The sequence below is a fragment of the Antechinus flavipes genome, chromosome 1 (assembly GCF_016432865.1).
Source record: "Antechinus flavipes isolate AdamAnt ecotype Samford, QLD, Australia chromosome 1, AdamAnt_v2, whole genome shotgun sequence".
Classification (NCBI taxonomy): Eukaryota; Metazoa; Chordata; class Mammalia; order Dasyuromorphia; family Dasyuridae; genus Antechinus; species Antechinus flavipes.
The window spans coordinates 537013753-537036406 of record NC_067398.1 but is presented as its reverse complement, the minus strand read 5'-3'; the positions used below and the strand labels follow the sequence as shown (position 1 = coordinate 537036406).

The 22654-nt window shown below is 33.8% G+C and overlaps 1 protein-coding gene across 7 annotated transcripts in view; it reads left to right on the top strand.

The window, feature by feature from the left end:
* CARMIL1 (capping protein regulator and myosin 1 linker 1) overlaps window positions 1-22654 on the top strand; it is a 350539-nt gene that overhangs the window by 170023 nt on the left and 157862 nt on the right. For all 7 annotated transcript variants that reach the window (XM_051970591.1, XM_051970589.1, XM_051970588.1 and 4 more), the window contains exons 6-8: window positions 12217-12314; window positions 12664-12734; window positions 13278-13351. In XM_051970591.1, coding sequence (XP_051826551.1) covers window positions 12217-12314; window positions 12664-12734; window positions 13278-13351 — 243 coding nt within the window. The remainder of the gene's footprint in view (window positions 1-12216; window positions 12315-12663; window positions 12735-13277; window positions 13352-22654) is intronic.

Genomic DNA, 22654 nt, shown 5'->3' with positions numbered 1-22654 from the left:
GGACAAGAAGGGAGGGCAGGAGCTATTGAGATCATAGTTGTATACTCCTATCTCTTCCCTTCTGAACAGAGACTTCCTGATATTTCTGGGTGCCTAAAGATAAAGGGATTTACCTTCCCTTCCCTCTGAAAGCTATAAATTGCATTGTGGGGAGAGAATTGGGGGCCTTCCTCCAAGTCATGTAAAACTGAGCAGTCCCTAGCTTCCAATTAAACACATTTCTGTTAGAGTGGGAGTAGACAGCAAGGTGAGGAGGAGGTTTATAATGGCTTTGGAACTGATGTTAATGCAGCCTTCGTGAATGTCAGGAATATTGGGAAATGGGATTTCTCTAATCACATTTTAGTAATGTAACTTTTCCACATTTCTGGGCTTTAAATACACTTCCTTACAGCGTGCTCTTTTTAAAATGTATGATAAATTAGTAAGTGTCTTTCACCAGTGTTAATCACAGCCCTATTTGGAATGTCCTTACAGCACCCTTAACTTTAAACAGATCTATCACACGTCTCTTGGCACATATGAAAACTCTTTTATGTCTAAGAGAAAAAAAAATTAAACTTTTAGCTGTGATTTTTTTCTTAAAGGATTAATTAATTTTTCATAATTGATTTTGTTTTAAGAAGAGAAATTTGGATGGAAATGGCATTTTTACTTGTGCTTTTCATTTAACCCCTTAAGCAAAATCCTTGCTTTTAATCAGCCAGTCAATTAATGTTCACTGGGTTCCTCCTTTGTGCCTGAGACTTTGGTAGGTTGCATGAAGGAGAAAGTACCACAATAATAGTAATAATAAATAGCATTCATAGAACTTAAAATTTGCAAATATAATTTCATTTGATGCTCCCAGCTATCCTCTGTGAAAGGTGCTATTATTACCTCCATTTTACAGATGAGAGAACAGAGAGGGATTAATTGATTTTTATAAGGTTTAGCTAAAAAAAGTGTCTTCCACAAGATTTGAGCTCAGACCTGTACTCTTATTTTCTGTATTACCTTGTTTCCTCATGGAAGTGAAAGACTTAAAGGTTCTGATAAAGGCCTCATTTCCAAAATATATAGAAAATTGACTCTAATTTATAAGAAATCAAGCCATTCTCCAATTGATAAATGGTCAAAGGATATGAACAGACAATTCTCAGACAAAGAAATTAAAACTATTTATAGCCATATGAAAATACGCTCCAAATCATTATTATTCAGAGAAATGCAAATTAAGACAACTCTGAGATACCACTACACACCTGTCAGATTGGCTAGAATGACAGGGTAAGACAATGCAGAATGTTGGAGGGGATGTGGGAAAACAGGGACACTGATACATTGTTGGTGGAATTGTGAACACATCCAGCCATTCTGGAGAGCAATTTGGAACTATGCTTAAAAAGTTATCAAAACTGTACATACCCTTTGGTCCAGCAGTGTTTCTACTGGGCTTATACCCCAAAGAGATATTAAAGAAAGGAAAAGGACCTGTATGTGCCAAAATGTTTGTGGCAGCCCTGTTTGTAGTGGCTAGAAGCTGGAAAATGAATGGATGCTTATCAACTGAAGAATAGTTGAGTAAATTGTGGTATATGAATGTTATGGAATATTATTGTTCTATAAGAAATGACCAGCAGGATGAATACAGAGAGGACTGGCGAGACTTACATGAACTGATTCTAAGTGAAATGAACAGAACCAGGAGATCATTATATACCTCAACAATGATACTGTATGAGGCTGTATTCTGATGGAAGTGGATCTCTTCGATAAAGAGAGCTAATTCAGTCTCAACTGATCAAGGATGGACAGAAGCAGCTACACCCAAAGAAAGAACACTAGGAAATGAATATAAACTGCTTGCATTTTTGTTTTTCTTCCCGGGTTATTTATACCTTCTGAATCCAATTCTCCCTGTGCAGCAAGAGAACTGTTCGGTTCTGCACACATATATTGTATCTAGGATATACTGTAACCTATTCAACATGTAAAGGACTGCTTGCCACCTGGGGGAAGGGGTGGAGGGAGGGAGGGGAAAAATCGGAACAGAAGTGAGTGCAAGGGATAATGTTGTAAAAAATTACCCTGGCATGGGTTCTGTCAATAAAAAGTTATTTTTTAAAAAAAGAGAGAGATATTGCAAAAGAAAAAAAAAAAAAAGGAAGTGAAAGACTTGATTCTTATTGTACATTTGAATTGAGGAGACAAAATTAGTGCATGAAATAAGAAAAAATATAGCACTTCTAAATTAAGTGCTAAATCATGTGATATCCTCTAAGTTCTATAGCCAATTAAAGAAGAGGGCAGAAGATTAATGCTGAGACAGTGAAGACTTCTTAAGGGGTCAAGGACTTGAGATGGGTGGATCAAGTATGACACAAACACAGTCACATGAAATGCAGATATTGTGTTGAGTTGTAGTGTTAATATCCCTAATTACAAGAAAATATACTTCAAAGCTACAAGAGATCCTAGAGTAGAATTTAGTCTGCCTCCCTTATTTTAGATATGAAGAAACTAGCATTCTCTGTTGATGCTACCCTAGCCCCATTATCATCATGTCATCAAGAAAGAATAATAATAACGAACAAAAAGTATTATTCCATGTTACATAATTTTGCGAGTTGAATCATTGATCTTTTTGACAACTACATAAATCTGTATTATTCTAAATTCTAATTGTTTATTTTAAAATTCATCAGTTAAACTTGGGAATTGAAATGGAAGTGATTTCACTGTTAAGCCTATCCCTTACAGCAAGTTCTGCATTCTGTAACCCATCACAGGAATTGAAGATTCTAAGAATATTGGATTTGGAGTCAGAGGACTTGGATTCAAATTTTAATTTTGCTATTTACTCCTGTGTGATCCAGTGTCAAGTCACTTCTTAGGGGTAAATTATCATTATCTGTGTAGTAGAGTTAATGATAATTATAAGGGGAAGCAGGGTGGTGTAGGAGCTAGAAAGCCAGACTTGGCAATCAGGAAGACCTCTGGCCCATAATGGCTATGGTGAAACTCTCTAAGTTACTTATGTGTTGCCAATATGCAATAGTGTAGGGAGTTGCTTTAATAAGAATTACTTTAATTACCTTTAGAATTATCAGTGTCTAAAGTCTAAAACAAAAAACCTTTCTAGAACTGATTGTAGTGTTATGAGATACAAAAGAACTTTTTTTTTTCCTGCAAATCTTAAAACTCAAATTTTGCTGTATGATCTAGATGGAATTAACTTGTGCTATAACACCTCATTATTGAAAAGTCCATCAGAGTTGATCATCACATAATCTTTTTGTTGCTGTATACAGTGTTCTCTTAGTTCTACTCATTGCACTTCTTCCTGATTATTTCTTATAGAATAATATATTCCTTAATGTTCATATACCATAATTAATTCAGCCATTCCCCAAATGATGGGCATCCATTAAGTTTTTAGTTCAGCTTCAAGACATAGAATATAAATGCTTTAGAATTCAGTGCTGTCTAATGAATTCCATATAGAATATGTGCAGTTATTCTAAACATATTTCCATATTTGTCTATGCTGCACACACACAAAAAAACCAGATGAAAATGGAAAAACCATGAGAAAGTAAAAAAGCATGCAAACAAACAACAACAAAAAAGTGAAAATACTATGCCTTGATCCTCATTCAGTCTCCATAGTTCTCCATCTGTGTATGGATGACACTTTCCATCCTAAGTCTATTAGAATTGCCTTGAATCACCTCATTGTTGAAAACAGCCAAATCCATCACAGTTTTTTATCATATAATCTTGTTGTTACTATTTACACTTGTACAATGTCTTCTTGACTCTTTACACAGAATCAATTCATGAAAGTCTTTCCATCCTTTTCTGAAATCAGCTTGCTCATCATTTCTTATTGAACAATAATATTCCATTACCATACTATTGTATACCATATATTCCAGAATCTATTATATACCATAACTTATTCAGCCATTCCCCAACTCATGGACATCCACTAGTTTCCAGTTTCTTGCTGCCACAAAAAGGACTACTTAAAAATATTTTTTGCACATGTGGGTCCTTTTTCCTTTTTTTATGATTTCTTTGGGATATATATAGACTCAGTAGAGACACTGCTGGATCTAAAGTTATGCTCTTTGGGCAAAGCTCCAAATTGCTCCCCAGAATGGTTGGATCAATTCACAACTCCATCAACAATATATTCATGTCCCAGTTTTCCCATATCCCCTCTAATATTATCTTTTCCTGTCATTTTAGTCAATCTGAGAGTTATGTAGTGGTACCTCAGAGTTGTCTTGATTTGCATTTCTCTAATCGATAGTCATTTAGAGCATTTTTTTCATATGACTAGAAATGGTTTTAATTTTTTCATCTGAAAATTGTTCATATACTTGGACCATTTATCAGTGAGAGAATAGCTTATATTATAAATTTGAATCAGTTCTCTATGTATTGTAGAGATGGGGCCTTTATCAGAATCTTTGGGTGTAAAAGTTGTTCCCCAGTTTTCTGCTTCCCTTCTGATTTTGTCTGCATTGGCTTTGTTTGTACAAAACCTTTTTACTTTAATCAAAATTATCCACTTTGCATTTCATGTTTTCTAGTTTTTCTTTGGCCATAAATTACTTCCTTCTCCACAGATCTGATAGGTAGACTATCCTTTGTTTTCCTAATTTACTTATAATGTCCCTATGTCTAAATCGTGAACCTATTTCAAGCTTATTTTGATGTAGGGTTTTAGGTATTGGTCAGTGCTTAGTTTTTGCCATACTGTTTACCAATTTTCCCTGTGATCTTTTGTCAGATACCGAGTTCTTCTTCCAGAAGCCAGAGTCTTTACCTTTATCAAACACTATATTACTATAGTCATTGACTTATGTTTTGTGAACATAACCTATTGTATTGGTCAATTCCTTAGCCAATACCAAATGGTTTTGATGATAGCTGTTTTATCATGTAATTTTAGGTTTGGTACAGACCACTTTCATTTGCTTTTTTTTTTTTTTTTCCATTAATTCCTTTGAAAGTCTTGACTTTTTGTTCTCCCAGATGAGCTTTGTTTTTTATTTTTTCTAGCTCTGTAAAATAATTTCTTAGCAGTTTGGTTGGTATAGCACTGAATAAATTAATTAATTTAGCTAAAATTGTCATTTTTATTATATTAGCTTGGCCTACTCAAAAGAACTTGAAATTCTTCCAGTTGTTTAGATCTAATTTTCTTTGTGTGGAAATATTTAATTTTGTTCATATAGTTCTTGACTTTGTCTTGACAGATAGACTCCCAAATATTTTATATTATCTACAGTTATTTTAAATGGAATTTCTCTTTGTATCTATTAGTCACTTTCTAATAATAAGAAAAACAACAGTAATAATAACTAGCACTTTTAACATTTGCAAAATATTTCACATATATTAACTGTTGACCCTCACAGCAATACTAGAAAGTAAGTGCTCATATTATACTCATTTTACAGAGAAGGAAACTGAGGTATACACAGGTTAATTGGCTTGCCCAGGGTCACCCAGCCAATAAATGTGTGATGCAGGATTCAAACTCTGTTGCAAGTCCTGCCTTCTAATCACTATGACACCTAGTTGCTTTCTATGACTGTAAGATGATGACCTTAACAGAAGTAATTTTCTTAATCTGGAAGTTCCTTATTCTATAGTTCCAGTTCCTTGCTCTAACTTATTGTTTTCATCATTGATTTAAAATGCAGCACCTATTTATTGCTGTTGTAAAAAACACTTTATTAATGCAGATTTATTAGTTTGTGAATATATAGTATGCTACACTGACTTGATTTTTTTTTTTTTTTTTGAGAATTAAAAATTCCCCTTTGTATGGTTTAGGTTGCTTTTTTGTTCTTTTTCTTTTTGAGTTTCTTTGGTTTTTGTTTTTTTGATGAAGCTATTAACTTGCCCAGGACCACACAGGTAGGAAATGTCTGAGGCTATATTTGAACTCGGGTTCTCCTGACTCCAGGGCAAATGCTCTAACTATTGTGCAATCTAGCTGCCCCTAATTCCTCTTTATAGAAAAATAGAAAAAATTTCCAATGGCAAAAAAAAAAAATAAAATAAATTCCTTAGTGTTTCTAGATTGGAAGCTTGTCATAATACCTCCTAAACTGAAGCAAAGTTAATGACAACAAATCAGTCCCACTGTTTATTCAATTTATTTAATCCCAACTGAATGATAGATTACACTGCTTTATGGAATGGTCACTTGTCTAAGATCAGAAAAGCATCAGGGTGTGATGAAAAGAGAATCCACTTGGGAGTCAAGAGACTCTCAAGTGTGTTTATATCACCCACTGTTGTCCTTTAAACTAAAGAGGATTACAATGGCATGATTATGTTGGAGTCTAGCTATAATGTGTCTGACTGTGGCTGATCCCACTAGTATAAGCTCTGAAGGTCCTAGTACCAGTCAGGCACAGGTAACCTAAATAAACATTTGGAGTGGAGATGTCTCATAAAACAGTCTTCAGAGAGACCTTTTCACTGTCTTCTGACTTCCACGTGACTGTTTGCCTTATGTAAACTCTCTGTAAAATAGTCTTTCAGAATTGGCATTGAAACAATGCAGCCAGTCCAGCAGAGTTGCTCTCTAGGTAGACTTGGAATGCTTAGGATTTCGTTGTCCAGTACTTATCTTGCCAGATGATCTTCAAGCTTTTCCGAAGGCAATTGAAATGGAAGCAGCTCAGTTTCCTGTTGTTCTTTGGTAATCTAGGTTTCACATAACAATGAGATATCTAATAAAGAGTCAGCCAAACAGCTTTATAGAGTTTTAGTTTTGTAGGCAGTCCAATGTTGCCTCTTTTCTCCCACAGAGATTGTTGTTTGTCCTTTGTTCTTGAAGAGACATGACATCTGGGAGGTGATTCCATGCCGTGCAAACAGAAGATTTAAGTGAGGGAGGGCTGTGCAAAGTCACCTGCCTCACTTTCCTCTCCAGAACTATCTGGGTCCCATGGCAAGATATAGATCAAGACAACTGGAGCTAGCCCTGCATGAAATGAGAGACTAAAATCTTCAAAGGTCTCAGTTTGACTGAGGCAATATTCAGTGATTAAAACTAGTAATGAGCAAAGAATCTCCTTTTATCTAGTCCAAAAAATCTAAATGAATGAATGAATGAATGAATCTTGGAGGGAAAGATTCTCAGGGTTTCTTTCCAAAGCAGAAATGATTGCTATTTATATTCAAGAGGATTATGACATTTGGGAGGTGATGCTATGATATGCAAGTGAATTGGATTTAAGTGAGGAGGGCTGTGCAAGGTCACCTGACTCACTTGCCCCTCTAGAGCCATCTGGGTCCAATAGCAAGATATAGATAAAGATGACTGGAGATGGCACTCTCTCCCATGCTTCACTTCAGAAGTTCCCAAATAATGAAGTAGCTATGGCAATGTATGTATCTCATCATCTATGTGTATATCTTTGCAAAGTATACTGCCACTATATCACACCTTAATGGTAGAATAAAGTTACTAGAAAAAACATTAGATAATGTGTCCATAGATTAATAGGAGTGAATAACTATGGTGTTTTTTGTGATTTTTAGAATTTATATTTGAAACTACTGATATAAAAGACATCAGTGTTGCTTTTTGCAAAAATAATAATCTGTCATATTTATAAATTATTTCAGAGTGCAGAATTTTGACAGCATAATTCAAAACATTAGGAGGATAATGCTAAGAATTTTTAAGTTGTTTTAATTTTCCATAAAATCACTTATGAGCAATAACATGCTTGGTGCACATTTTATTTTCTTTCATAGCTTTAGTCTTGAAAGAGATTGTGAAGGTAATATAGATCTACCCAGACATTTTACATTTGAGAAATCTGAGGTGAACCATAGACATAAAAAGGTAATACCTAGGACATACATTAATATCTTGCTCCTTCTTTATTTTTTATTTAAAAATTTGTATTGATATAGTAGTGATTTCTGCACAACTAGATTTCCTTTTAAAACCAGATTACCAATATCAACAACAAATAGGCAAAGCCCAACTGATATAGTGTCCATATCTGAGAAGTTAATGACATTCTATATCTACATCTCTTTCATTTCCAGGAAAAGAGGGCAAAGTTCATTTCCTTCACTTTTTCTTCAGACCCAAGATTGATCATTATAATTACACAGCAATAGGGTTTGCTTAATTCTAATCACCAGGAAAAACAGTGAATAAGAGGATCTGTAGTCAGGAAAATCTGAGTTCTAAGTCACTCTCAGACATTGTGACTCCAGGGTGATTTTACTGTGGATATTTGCTTTGTTTCCAGTTTTTGTGTTAATCTCCAAAAATGGATAGTTTGACTTACATGAAATCTTTCATTTTGTCTTTGGCTTCCTTGGGTATGGACCCAGCAATAGAATCTTTGAAATCCTTTGTCTCAAAGATTAGGATAAGACCCTCAGAGGTCAAGTGAGTTGTCCAAGTAGAATTATAAATGCATTTGAACCCAGTCTTCTTATTCTAAAGCTGTTTTATCTTCACTGAGCCTTGTAACAAGAGGAAGACAGAGAAAATTGAAAAAGTAAACAAGATAAACTCTAAATTATTTAAAGATTGAATCTATATAAATAAATCTAAGTCTCCAAAGACTACAGTTATATTTTTTGACTTGATATAATGCAAAATCACTTTTTACCACAACATAGAAAATCTCTTGTCACTTTATTGTTCAGTTACCTCCAACTCCAACATTTGGGATTTTCTTGGCAAAAATGTTGTAATGTTTGGCCAGTTCCTTCTTCAGCTCTTTCAGGGATAGAGAAGTATCTTGATGTGGAAGCGTGAAAGAAATTAGAAAAGTCTCAGAGGAGTAGAGTCAAGTGGGAAACAAGACGTCCATTTTGAGCACTCTTTAAATGGAGCTTATGGGATTTGTAGCTTTGTTCTTCAATCAAAGAGGCAGAAAATAGGGGTAGCTAGATGGTGCAGCGGATAGAGCATCAGCCCTGTAGTCAGGAAGACCTGAGTTCAAATCTGGTCTCAGACACTTAACGCTTCTTAGCTGTGTGACCGTGGGCAAGTCACTTAATCCCAACTAACCCAGCAAAATAAACCAACAAACAAACAAACAAATAAATAGAGGCAGAAAATAATAATGGGGTGTGAGTATCAAGGCTGACAGGATCTTTCAGATTGATGAATTTTTCCCAAAGATGATCCTTTTGGAGCATAGGACAGAAAACAGTGAAGTCCCAAAGTTGTATAGCTAGGTCAGAAACAAGTAACTGTCTATGATGAGCCCCTTGCTTCAAAATGTAATGAAAATGTGTTCTAGCACCCATCAAATTTACCTTCAGTAGAATGGCATAATGGAATGACTGCTGGACATGGTGTCTAAAACTTGGATTTAAATCCTTTTCCTGACATTTATTTAGTAGCAGTGTGACTATGCTATTTAACCTTTGAGCCCCTGCTTCTTTGACTGTAAAAGGAATGTAATAATATGATTGTTGCAGAATTCAAATGAGATCATGTATACAGAATGTTTTGCAAATCTAAAAATGTTATGTAGATGACAATTGGTAGATGTGGTGGGATTATTGTCATCATTTGCCTCATCATTAAGATGATAAGATAAGCAAGGAAAAGCTAGTCAGCATTTTACATTGTTTTTACTATAATACATTTTTATAAGGATTGTGTATAACGTCACTAATAATACCTAAAAAAAAGTCATCATTCACTAACAGCATGACAAAAAACTAAAAAGCATATGGCATATGGAAAATGAAAACCTTTTTTGGTAAATATGTATAGATGTGGCTAATCTTTGTTTTAGTGGCTACTCTAAATTCTGACTTTCTATTTTTCTTCTCTGTTTTCATTTCTATTCTTTCTTAGTTATTTCATTTAAAAAATTGGCTTTTCCTCCCCTCATTAAGAGAATCCACTATTACTATGCGTATTGAATTATAGTGCTATTAAATAACCAGAACATCATTATCATGATCATCACCCAGATGATTGTGAGAATAATAAGAACATCTGAAATTTATATAATGCTTACTTATATGCCAGGTACCGTGCTACATGCTTCCTAATTATTGTTTTATTTGATTCTCATAACAACCTACCTTGGGAGATAGGGACTATTATTATCCCTATTTATGAGACAATGGAAGCAAACAGAGGCTTTGTGCCTACCTCAAGGTAACACAGTTGCTAATTGCCTAAGGCCATATTTAATCTTGGAGTCCTTTACTTCATGGGCTCTCCCACTATACCACCTAACATGAAAAGAACATAGATAGCATTCTACTTTGCTGTTACTTTTCCACCTTTCAAGATTTTCTTGTTTTTTTTTCTTAAGGTCTTCTGTTTCTTTTGTTGTTGTTGTTGTTGTTTCATTATTTTTTTTCTTCATTTACTTTTTAACCTAAGCTTTATTCCTACTATCAGTGGAAATATGCTTATTGCTAATTATTCTTTTTTGTTGTTATAATATTTAAGATATTTGCTCTTTCAGGGCTTGTTCTTCCTAATTAAATGTGGTGAATAGCATTTTTTTTTTTGGTTACACTGCAGTTTTCTGTAGTATGACTGAATTTTTGCTTATTCTTTCAACATGCTTGACTTAATTGACCATAGATAATGTAATAAGTCATTTGTACTTCATGACACATTTGACAGTCTGAAGAATTTTTCATATTTAAAATCAGTGCAGTGCAATGAAGTTAGCTCTATGTTTTCCATAAGCACTGTATTTTATATATTACTTTATACAAGTTAGAGGTAATATATGTGGAAATAGAAGTTAAAGGAATAGGAGCAAATATAAGTTTGTCTGAGTTATAAATGCTATTAGTAGGTCTGGTGGTATTCCCTAGTAGAAGCTCAATGAATTTGAGCAGTTTTTAAAAGAAGAATTGCAATAAATAATTATATGAAAGTATGTTCCAAATCAGTTGGTAGGAAAAACGTAAATTAAAACCATTCAGAAGTTTCATCTCACATGATGCAAATTGGTAATAATGACAAAAAAAATGAGAACAATCAATAGTAGAAAAAATGTTATTGGTGAAGTTGTAAATTAGTTTTAGATATTAATTGGGAATGTTGATTAAAATGTATATACTCTTTGAATCATCAATCTGAGAATATATTTCAGGAAAGTCAGAGACAAAGGAAGGTCTAATAATTTATCAAAATGTTAATAACAATACTCTGTGTCTTCAAAGAATTACAAATAAAGTCTGTCCTCACCAATTGGAGAATGACTGAAAAAAAAACTGTGCATAAATGAATTATTGTCTAGTAAACAATAATGCATATAAAGAAAACACAGAAACCTTAGAAGATATTTATGAAGTGATAAAGAGTAAAATGAGAAAAATGAAAAGAGTAATGTACACAATGATTATAATAGTCTAGAGGAAAAAAACCACTTGACATTATGAATGTTTACCCTACCCTCATATTGATTGTCTTTGATCTGTGGAATATATTATTAAGTGTGGGGTTGGGCAGGAAATAGGCAAAAAATAATGGCAGCTCTATGTTGAGTATTTGATTTGAGAAATATTAATGATGAGATTTAAGAACCTGAATAATGATACAATGGGTTTATTTTCTTTACCACTTCAGACTGCTCTGGACCCAGCTATTTTGAAGTCCCAAAACAGAAAGGGCATGGGTTTTTTCCCTTTATTTTTCCTCAATAGCTTTTGTATATATCATTAAAACTGTATTTTTCAACCCTTGTTTTCCTTGTAGGCAAGAACTATAAAAGAGAAACAAGGTAGCTAAATCTCCTATGTAGAAGGAAAAAAAAGCTCAGTTGTTTTACTTAATATAGCTAAAGAAACACTCTAGCTTGCTCCTTGATAGAGTATTGTTCTTTTTTTTAGCACTCTGGCTTCACTTAATAACTAGATTTCATTTATTCTTAATGTCCCAGAACAAGGCACTTTATTTCTTGGTCATTCTTCAAGTGACAACCCAAACTTCCCAAGAAGGTAAATTAGGTCTAGTTATATTACAAACAGAAGTCTTAAATTTACAATTAAATTTAACATTAGATTCATGAAAATTGTTTCCTTAGCATGTATACAAATCTAATTCAATTTAGGAAAGCTTAGGATATGTAAAATTTTTCAGGAATACATCTGTTATAGAAAGTACAGTTCATTTCCATAAAATAAATTTTCATGAAAATTGCTTAGGAAATTTGGCTTATGTTCTTTGACATTGTCTTTTAGGAGAATTATGAAAAAAATTGCTATGGAACCCTCAGAAAGACTCACCAATCTCCAAGCACTATGGGACAGCCAGACTGTGGCAGAAGTAGGGCCTTGTGGTAAGTAGGCACTCAAATCTGTAAAATTAATCTTAGGTAAAATTCTTCATTTCAGAAAGTTAAATTCTATTCCTAGTAAGTTACTGTAAAGGTGCAATTAGTTTTAACCTGTAATTAACTCAGAGTGAACCTTGATTGGTGGATAAAAATCCTATATTTATGCCTCATTGCAAACTACTCTGTATTTACTTTAACATATGTGGCTTTATCCTGGTTCTGTTTTCCTAGTCTACAAGCTTCTAAATATCAGAAACAGCTTTAAATGCTTAAGATTTTAAATTTTTTAAATTGCATTGTTTAATCACAGTGAATCTATGATTTTCACTAGTGTTTCAATTAACTGTTTTAGGAGGATTTTCTCAGATGTATGCCTGTGTTTGTGACTGGCTTGGATTTCCATACAGGGAAGAAGTACAGTGGGTGAGTCCATCTTTCCAAATTTTAATCTAGAATAGGGATTTTTAAATTAGATTTTGTGAACTTTTATGTGTATTAAAATATAATTAATAATTATATGTTAATATAATTTATTTTTTTTATTATTTTATTTTTGTTATTATCAAGAAAGATTATTCTGTGAAAGTGTCCATAGGCTTTACCCATATGATCAAAGATTTCCAAAAAGTTTTTGTTTATAATGGAATATATTTATAGATATATATGCCATATTAGAAATAAAATTTCTATGTATCTGTAGTTTCAGAGGACCACTTTTGAGAATCATTTTTCTGAGGATAGGTTAAAAATAGGTTTTCTTGCTTTCTTCCTTGTCTGTTACCTAATGAAAGCATCTTGTCCTCATACTGTGAGGCTTTTCAAATTTCCTAGGATTGATTACCAGCTGAGCTGAAGATCAATCCTTTGTCTCTTTTTAAAGAAAACTATTCATTTCTTTTAACATTTTTCTTGTGTCCCTGATTATACTTATGAACTGTTTAAAAGAGCAAACTATATTTCTTATAGGATGTGGATACTATTTATCTGACCCAAGACACTCGGGAACTGAATTTGCAAGATTTTAGCCATCTTGACCACAGGTAAGTATGACTTAACTCCTTCCCCCCAAAATTATTTATTAATTTGTTTGTTTATTTGTTAGTTTATTTGTTTATTTTAACACACATTGCTTTATGACTCATGTTGAGAAGGAAAAATCAGAGCAAAAGGGAATGATAAAAAAACAGAAAAAAGAAATGAAACATAGCATGTGTTGATTTACATTCAGTCTCAATTCTTTTTTATGGATGCAGGTGGCATTTTCTATTCAAAGTGTAGTGGGATTGCTTTGAATCATTGAACCACTGAGAAGAACCAAGTGTTTCATAGTTGATCGTTGCAATTCTTGCTGTTATTGTGTACAATGTGTTCCTGGTTCTGCTTGATTCACTCAGCATTACTTCATATAAATCTTTCCAGGTCTTTCTAAAATCTGCTTGTTCATCATTTCTTATAGAACAATAATATTCTCTTACCTTCGTATACCACAATTTATTCAATCATTCCCCAATTGATGGGCATCTACTCATTTTTCAATTCTTTGATCCACAAAAAGAGCTGCTACATTTTTATACGTGTCGGTCTTTTTCCCTCCTTTATGATTTCCTTGGGATTCAGAATCAGTAATTGCTGAGACTAAGGGGATGCACAGTTTTATAGCCCTTTGGGCATTGTTCCAAAATGCTCTCTATAATGGTTGGATCATTTCACAACTCCACCAATAATGCATTAGTGTCCCAATTTTCCCATATCTCCTCTAATATTATCTTTTCCTGTCATCTTAGCCTATCTGAGAGGTATGAGGTGGTACTTCAGACTTGTCTTAATTTTCATTTTCTAATCAATAGTGATTTAGAGCATTTTTTTTATGTCTATAGATGCCTTTAATTTTATCATCTGAAAACTGTTCATATCCTTTGGCCATTTATCATTTGGGGATTGACTTGCATTCTTTCTTTTTCTTTTTTTCTTTCTTTTTTTTTTAGCTGAGGCAATTGGGGTTAAGTGATTTGCCCAGGGTGTAAGTGACTGAGGTCACATTTGAACTCAGGACCTCCTGACTTCAGGACTGGTGCTCTATCCACTGAGCCACCTAGCTGCCCCAATGACTTGCAATTTTTATATATTGGACACAGTTGTTTATTTATTTTAGAAATGAGACCTTTATCAGAAATATTGGCTATAAAGATTCTTTCCCAGCTTTGTTTCCTTCCAAATTGTTTTTCCATTGCTGCAGTTCTCTATTAGTACATAATTCATTCTCACAAGAAAGTTACTTCATGATAGGAATCAGGGTTAGTCCTAGGATTGTCATAAGCATTGCTTTTAGGGAATCCAATGCTTATAAAATTTTTCTTCAAAGTGGATGTTCACTTTTGATTGTTGTTGTTGTTTTGGACAATGTACCAACTTTTTACTTATTCATTTATATATTAGTTTGGTGCTATTGAATGGTGCCTATGGTTTTGTTTTTTAAAAATTGCACCCTTTTTACAATTACTCTAGTTAACAAAGTTCTTTAAAATTAACACCTTCTTTATAATTAACAAACTAAACCTTGGAACTAATTTTCCCTTTTTAAGGAACCTAATAAAGTAATTTTCATAGTGTGTTGTGTGTGTTTGTGTGATTGTATGTGAATACTTCCCCACAAATTCCATTGTTACTTGGTACCATGTGCCAGACTTATAGTAGAGGGATGTTTTACCAGTAGCCATAGTTCAAAGTTGTAAGGTAGTATTGCTTGTTCCTATAGCATATACATAAGTGAAGTCTGGGTTCCAAGGCTGGTCCACAAAAACTTTTTTTTTAATTAGTTGAAACATATTACTTTTCCCCCCAACCATTTACTGTTAGTTGGGTGCTGCATTGGGTGGAACACTGGCCCTAGAGTCAAAAAGAACTAAATTTAAATCTGAACACTTAGGAGCAACTTTGAAAATCTGGTACATATAATATACTTAGAATTTGCATAATACTTTCTGGTTTGCAAATAATTTAAATAGATTTTTGTTTGATTCTTATAACAACTCTATGTAGTAGGTATTCATTTTAGTTTTTTTTTTTTAAATAATAGCTTTTTATTTTCAAAATACATGCAAAGGTAATTTTCAACATGTAAATGCTTGTATTCCAAATTTTTCTTCTTCCTTAATCCCCACCCCCTCCCAGAGATAGCAAGTAATCCAATATATATTAAACATGTACAGTTCTTCTCTATGTATTTCCATATTTATCATGCTGTACAACAAAAATCAGGAGAAAAAGGAAAAAAATGAGAAAGAAAAAAGCAAGTAAACAACAAAAAAAGTGAAAATACTGTGCTGTGATTGACATTCATTCCACATAGTTCTCTCTCTGAATGCAGATGGCTCTGTCCATCACAATTATATTGGAATTGGCCTGAATCACCTCCTTGTTCATCATGTAATCTTGTTGCTGTGTTTAATGTTCTCCTGGTTCTACTCACTTCACTTAGCATTAGTTCATATAAGTCTATTCAAGTTTCTCTGAAATTATCCTGCTGATATTTCTTATAGAACAATAATATTCCATAAAATTCATATACCATAACTTATTCAGCCATTCTCCAGCTGATGGGCATCTACTCAGTTTTTAGGTTTGTTTTTTAGATTAGGAAACAGACACTAAGTAGGTAGGTGATGTAGTGACATAGGTAGGAAGTGTCTGAAGTAGTATTTGAATCTATGTTTTTCTGATTTTAAGTGTTTTCAAAATTAAATAAAAACAAACCCCTGTGTGCCACTTTTTGATTCAGAAAATCACAAGTTAACATTAACCATGTTGTATTTTATTTAAAAAATTTTTGCTAAATGTTTCTCAATTATATTTTTTGAGGAGGGCAGGCATTTGGGGTTAAGTGACTTGACCAACATCACACAGCAAGTAAGTATCTGAGGCTGGATTTGAATTCAGGTCCTCTGAGGAGTGCTCCATTCACTCTGGCACTTAGTTACCCCAATTACATTTTAGTTTGGTTTCAGTACATAACTTAGACATCTCTGCTGTAGTTTATCTACCATACCTAAAATTAAATCTTTCCTCCCTCATACATACAGATAAATATCAGAGAAAACTTGTTTTCCAACATAGTTATACATAAATATCTCATGTGATAAAATTATAAAATGTGTTACAAGTAAAAGATTAGAAAAAAGAGAAATATGGCAAACATTAGAACAGTATTATTCCCAAGAAATGAGTGGAAAACAAAATAACAAATGAGAAGTATAATAATATTATTTTATTAGGATGGTAGGTAATCCTACATATTTTATTTTAGGTATTTAAAAATATTATTCTGGGACATGGTTTATAGACTTCATTAGTCTGTCCAAAGTATTCCATGCAAAGGTGTTCTAGAGCCAGTTTGAAAAGAACTAAATGCCAAATTTTTAGGATGAACATTTCTATCTTGGAAATGAGCAAATGCTTCAAATCAAGGTTTGATTTGTTTTGTTTACTGTCAAGACTTGAGAAAAGGGATGGGAAAAACATTAATAATCCAAACTAAGCCTAAAAGTGTGTTGTGCATAAGTTTTTCCCAAGAAAGCCAGTTGTTTAACCATTTGTGAGCACTACCCATGAGTTCAGATTTTAAATTATTTTCTTATAGATTTGTGCAGAAGTGCTTAGTTATGGAAAGTTTCACAAATTTTGTTTAATTTCTTAAGGAGATGCTAAATGTGCCTCCCCCCAAATATATATATATATATTTATATAAGAGAGAGAGGGGGAGAGAAGGGGGGAATATTATCATGGGATTTGTAAAATACATGAGAGGATATATAGCTCAATCTTTACATTTTATTGAAGAAAAAGCTTTATTGATTAAAACAGACAAATACCATATTTATAAATGTATTTATAAATGACCTATCCTTCATATATTTCCTTTCTTCTTTTTTTAAAGCATTCATTCACCAAATGTCTTGTCTGTTTTCTGCTTTATTACAAGGCATTCTATTTATTTTGTATATACTTAATTTTTTTTCTTCAGTAGATTCTGAGCTCCCTTGACAGCAGGATGTACTTCAATTTGTCTTTGTATACTGAATACATTACAAATTTCCTGGCATAAGTGAGGTCTCAATAAATGTTTATTAAATGAAGAATTGGATACCATAATAACCCTCAAAGAATTGTGTAGGCGAGTCAAGGAGATAAGACACGTACATTTATACTACAATCATTCTGATTCATTCTCATTGTAGATATTCCTCTTCTTTGTCTATACAATATAGCTTTTAAATATACTAATTCTGGGGGGCTTCTGAAAGCTTTGCATGTAATTAGATCTTAGCTTTTGAACTAGAAGAGACCTCATTTTTTTTTAATTTTAATTTTAATTTTTGTATTTTTAATGCAACTCCTCTTTTTACAGATTAGAAAACCAAGGATCAGGACATTAAATTACATGACTTATTCAAAGTCAGGTGGGTAGTAAGCATCAAAATTGGGGTGATGATAATGATGATAGGGTGCATTTAGATAACAGCTCTAAGGTTTGTTCCTCACCACAACCCTGTGAGGCAGGAACCAACTAAGCAAATAAAGTAGATACTTTTTATTATTCCTTTTTACAAATAAAGAAATAGAGGCAGAGAGAGTTTAAGCGATTTACCCAATAAGTGTCAGAGCCAGTAAGTGTCAGAGTCCAGATTTGAACTTGAAGCTTCCTGAGTTCACATTCCGTTCTTTGTCCACAAAAGTCTTCCCCAGTTATATAAGAAGATTTAGATTTATTCTGTGATCAAATCTAAGTGCCTCAGCATCTCCCTCCGGGAGTGTGTGTGCATATGTGTGTGTTGTTTGTGAGTTTGTTTTTAGTGTGTCCTTTCTATTTTAGTTGGATCATGAGTTTTTGTTGTCTTATTTGATTTAGATTATTTTAATTAGATTCTAAGGAAGAAAATATTGATCTTGTTTTACATTTTCTTTCCTCTGTACTGGTTTCTTTGTCAGTTGAAAAATACTCTAGTATGAGGATGATAGTAAGATAGTTAGATTTTTTCATCCCTGATAAGTACTCCTTATTCCTGATAAGCAAGAAATATTTAGAAAAATAACAACCTACCTGTCTGTGATGTCCCAATTTTAAAATGTATGTGCCTCCATGTTGTTTGAGTTTAAGTATTGGTGGGTCACCAGGAGGTATTCTTTGCAAAGTTTCTGCTATAAATTACCCACAGGAAATCCTAAATTACTATGAGTTGTCATTTTAAAATGTTATTACACTATAATTTGAAGTGGCAGAGGATTATGGGGAGAGGCAGTAGGGTGATGAGGGGGAATATATAGCTTTTAATGCATCGATTTCTCTTGTTCTTAGATTTTAAGAGCAGCTAGTCTCATCAATCCTCCAAAGACTCAGATATGCATCATTGGGTTTAAACTTGGCTCATAAGAGCCCTGCCAGCAGCTTTTTGCAGACTGGTACTGATGTATCATCATATTTCTTATCCATCAAGGTGACATTCTTGATTTTGATGCTATCCACAGACAGAGTTTGGGTTATACTCAGCAAGGTTGTTCTAAGGACATTGGTGTACTTTTCTCCCCAATGTAAACTTCATCTTTTTATTCCTTTTCTCAGGGGAACAGTGAGTTGTTCTTTATTTGACAGTGGGATCACAAGTTAAGAGCCTTAGATACTGTTCTCATCCCAAAGCATTTTTGACTACTAAATTAAAGAAAAATCATAAAATATTATTGCTTAAAATGACATTAGAGATTATCCATAATGACCCCTTTATTTTGGAGATGAAAGAAAAATCATGTTCTAGAGAAATAAAGGTGATTTTCCCTGGATCAGAGAATAGGTAATGATCAGTGCTAGAATCTAGCCCTCCAAACTTCCAGTCCAATGTTGTTTCTGGTTCACTGTGTTGCCATTAAATATCTGTGGGAATTATTTTTCTCCTTGAAATGATTGAATTATTCTCATCATTCACATTGTGCTGTGTAGTGCTGAGTTGATATTTGTTCAGTGTTTGGATTTGGTTGCTTGTAAGGCAGCGTCATTTGTCCATTACAATGAAAAAATAAGTCTGTACACACAAGTTCCCTTTTATCTTTTCTATTCTTGATGTTAAAGAGAAAAAGTATCCAAATTATTCACAGAAATTTTGCTGGATATGTGTCTTTCAGTGATATTTTCCCCAGAAGGAACCATTTTATTGTATATATGAAGGACATGAAAATCTGTAAAGCATTGATGTGGCTCTGTGTTTTGACAAAACATACATCCGCTGCTTATTTTGGATCAAAAACTTTTGTTTCTAATGAATTCTCCAGGATCCTTTACTTTTTGCATAAAGATATCATTAGTTTTCACGTCTTCAATTGAATGACAGAGGAGAGAGTGAGTAGGTGACCTGTATTTAACATGAAGAATGGTTCTGAATGAGTCCTATGTGGAAAATTATAATGTTCTTATTGGTGTTTTGGAGGTCTCTGAGCAGCCTTTGTTTCAGTAGAGTAATCACCACAAGAATAGCCAGGTGTTAAAGTCTAAAGTCTTTAATTTCTCCTTCACAATCTAGTTTCCTTGCCTGGGGCCCCGGGTTACCTTTCTTGGAGGCCTCTAGAGTCTTGGTTTCAGAGGAGAAGCTAAGTAGGACAGGCCTGCTGTCACAGTGATGTGAGATGGCGTGAATGAATCTGGCTCTGCCTCCCTTCCGAGTCTGTGTCTGGCCCTTCTGAGTTTGTCTCTGGCTCTGACTCTGGCTGAATTTGTCACAGCTTTATATGCGTTACACTGAGTATAACCCAATCATTATATCACCAGGAAACCATTATTTGTTGTAAGATTAAATCAATTATACTGAACTTAGAGAACTATTGATCACCATGCTAAACTAGATAACCATTGTCTCATCAATTCCACTGAATTAGCACCTTCTAAGAATCCTTGTTTCAAGTACAAGAGTTCTGGCTCATAACGGAAAATCCCAAATAGATCAGATCATGGAGAACATAAAAGTAGAGAAGGGTTCCTTCATTGTTAGGTTTTTTATAATTTTTGCCAGCTTGTTTTAAATTTTTTGAAAAAAAAAGTAATATAATCATTATTGGGGAAGCAATTTCAAAACACTGCAACAACAACACTATTAAGTTGTTTTTTTCTTCATCTTAAATCAGAAATCCTTAACCATCTTAAATCAGATTTTTTTCACTTCCCTATTTCTACAAATAGGGATGGAATACTGGTAGTCATCCATTTCTATGAAGATAAAAGATTGTCAATTGTATTTCCCTTATGGTGCTCTAACAACAAGTGAGTGGACCAAAAAAAAGTCTGGCAGTGCCATACTATTTTCCCAGAAGAACTATGTTTTTTCCCTAAATCAGCGGGCATTCGTTTTCTTAATCTGATAAATTGGAATGGATAGAGGGGTGGACCTGAAGTCAGGAAAACCTGAGTTTCAGTCCTTCCTTAGAGACTTAGTCATTATTTTTTCTGAATAAATCATGCTGTTTTTAAATTTTTCTAAATTTTAGGTCAGAAAAAGGGTTCATAAAGAAAGGCTGGTTCATTTGGTATCCTCAGGGTAGTTATGGTTTGTTTTCTGTTTTTGTGCTGAATTCTTAACCAGTGACTCTGACTTTGCTCCTGTGCCTCGTTAACAAAGCAAGTTCTACCTCCCTACATTCTTTTCATATTTGGTTCTGGAGAACAGCATCTTTTAAGTTCCTCTGTCTTTATACAGGAAGGAGCTTTGAGGAAGTAAGGAAGATAATATATCCCTGGGCATATAAGTCATGATGACTCAGTACTATTCAGTATTATGGTGTCAGACACTCATTTTAAGGAATCAATAGTAACACCATTTTGATAGTACCGACTTTTGTTGACCTGTTGGGAGCATGGAAAGAAAGAAATGTGCTGCTCTTTTTCCTAAAGATTGATGACTGGGTTCACTAAAATGCTGATAACTGCTAGTAGCGATGATTACCATCTAGGATCAAAGGTCATACCATAATTAAATGCCTGCCATGAAGCATCGCGCTGCTGGAGCTCAATAAATGCTGTTGGCTGATGGTGAAAAGCTGCTACCACTTCCGAAGATGGAGGAAATTAGTCAAACTGACAACCCCCCTACACACACAGAAACCTTTGCACCATGATGGGAAATCTCAAAGGTGGATAGTAGGGGGAAGCATGATAGCAGAGGGCTGTTTGCATTGCGACAGGCATCCACAATGGAGGGTGCAGCTTGAGTACTTTTACAAGAAAGATGTTTACATATCCAAGTTGTTATTGTGCTCCAAAGCCAGTCAGGTATGAAATTGGGCCCTATGCTTCCAAGATGAAGCAAATGGTCTAAGTGCTGCATTTTTCATTTTATGTTTAACTACAGGCCATGACTACAGTTCTGACTTAATGAGCTTCATTTCTCTCTCTTGACCCATGATCTGGGTTTCTGTGTGCCTCTGTTCCCTAGATTTAGTTGGATTTTGAAGTGGTAGTGCTAGATGAATTAAGATAACTTGATTCTGGGATCTCTGCATGATTGAGTAAAACTAAAGATTTTACTGAAATGTATTTTTTTATTCCTGTCTGATTGACTAAAGTGATGTTTAATCCTATGTTGGACAGAGGGATCCAACTTATGGTGTTATTATTATCTTTTTCATTCTTCTTTGCTGGAATGTCCTATTTTAGATATAAAAAATGTAAGTGATGAGTGGATTATTATAAATTTAGAAATGAAGAGACTATTTTTTTATTAAAGCTTTTTAATTTTCAAAAGATGCATAGATAATTTTTCAACATTAACCCTTGCAAAACCCTATGTTCCAACCCCCCCCCCCCCTTTTCGCCACTTCTACCCCTAGAGAGCAAGTAATCCAATATACGTTAAACATGGTAAAAATATATATTAAGTTCAATATATGCATACACATGTGTACAATTATTTTGTTGCACAAGAAAAATCAAATCAAAAAGGAAAAAAATATGAGAAAGAAAATAAAATGCAAACAAACAACAACAAAAAGAGTACGAATGCTATGTTGTGATCCACACTCCATTCTCACCATCCTCTTTCTGGATGCAGATGGCTTTTTTCATCACAAGGTAATTGGAACTGGTCTGAATTGTCTCATTGTTGAGAAGTCCCACATCCATCAGAATTGATCATCATATAATATTGTTGTTGCCATGTACAATGATCTCCTGGTTCTGCTCATTTCACTTAGCATCAGTTCATGTAAGTTCTCTCCAGGCCTCTCTGAAATCATCCTGCTGATCATTTCTTACAGAACAATAATATTCTATAACATTATGAAGAGACCTTAAAGGATAATCTACTATTATT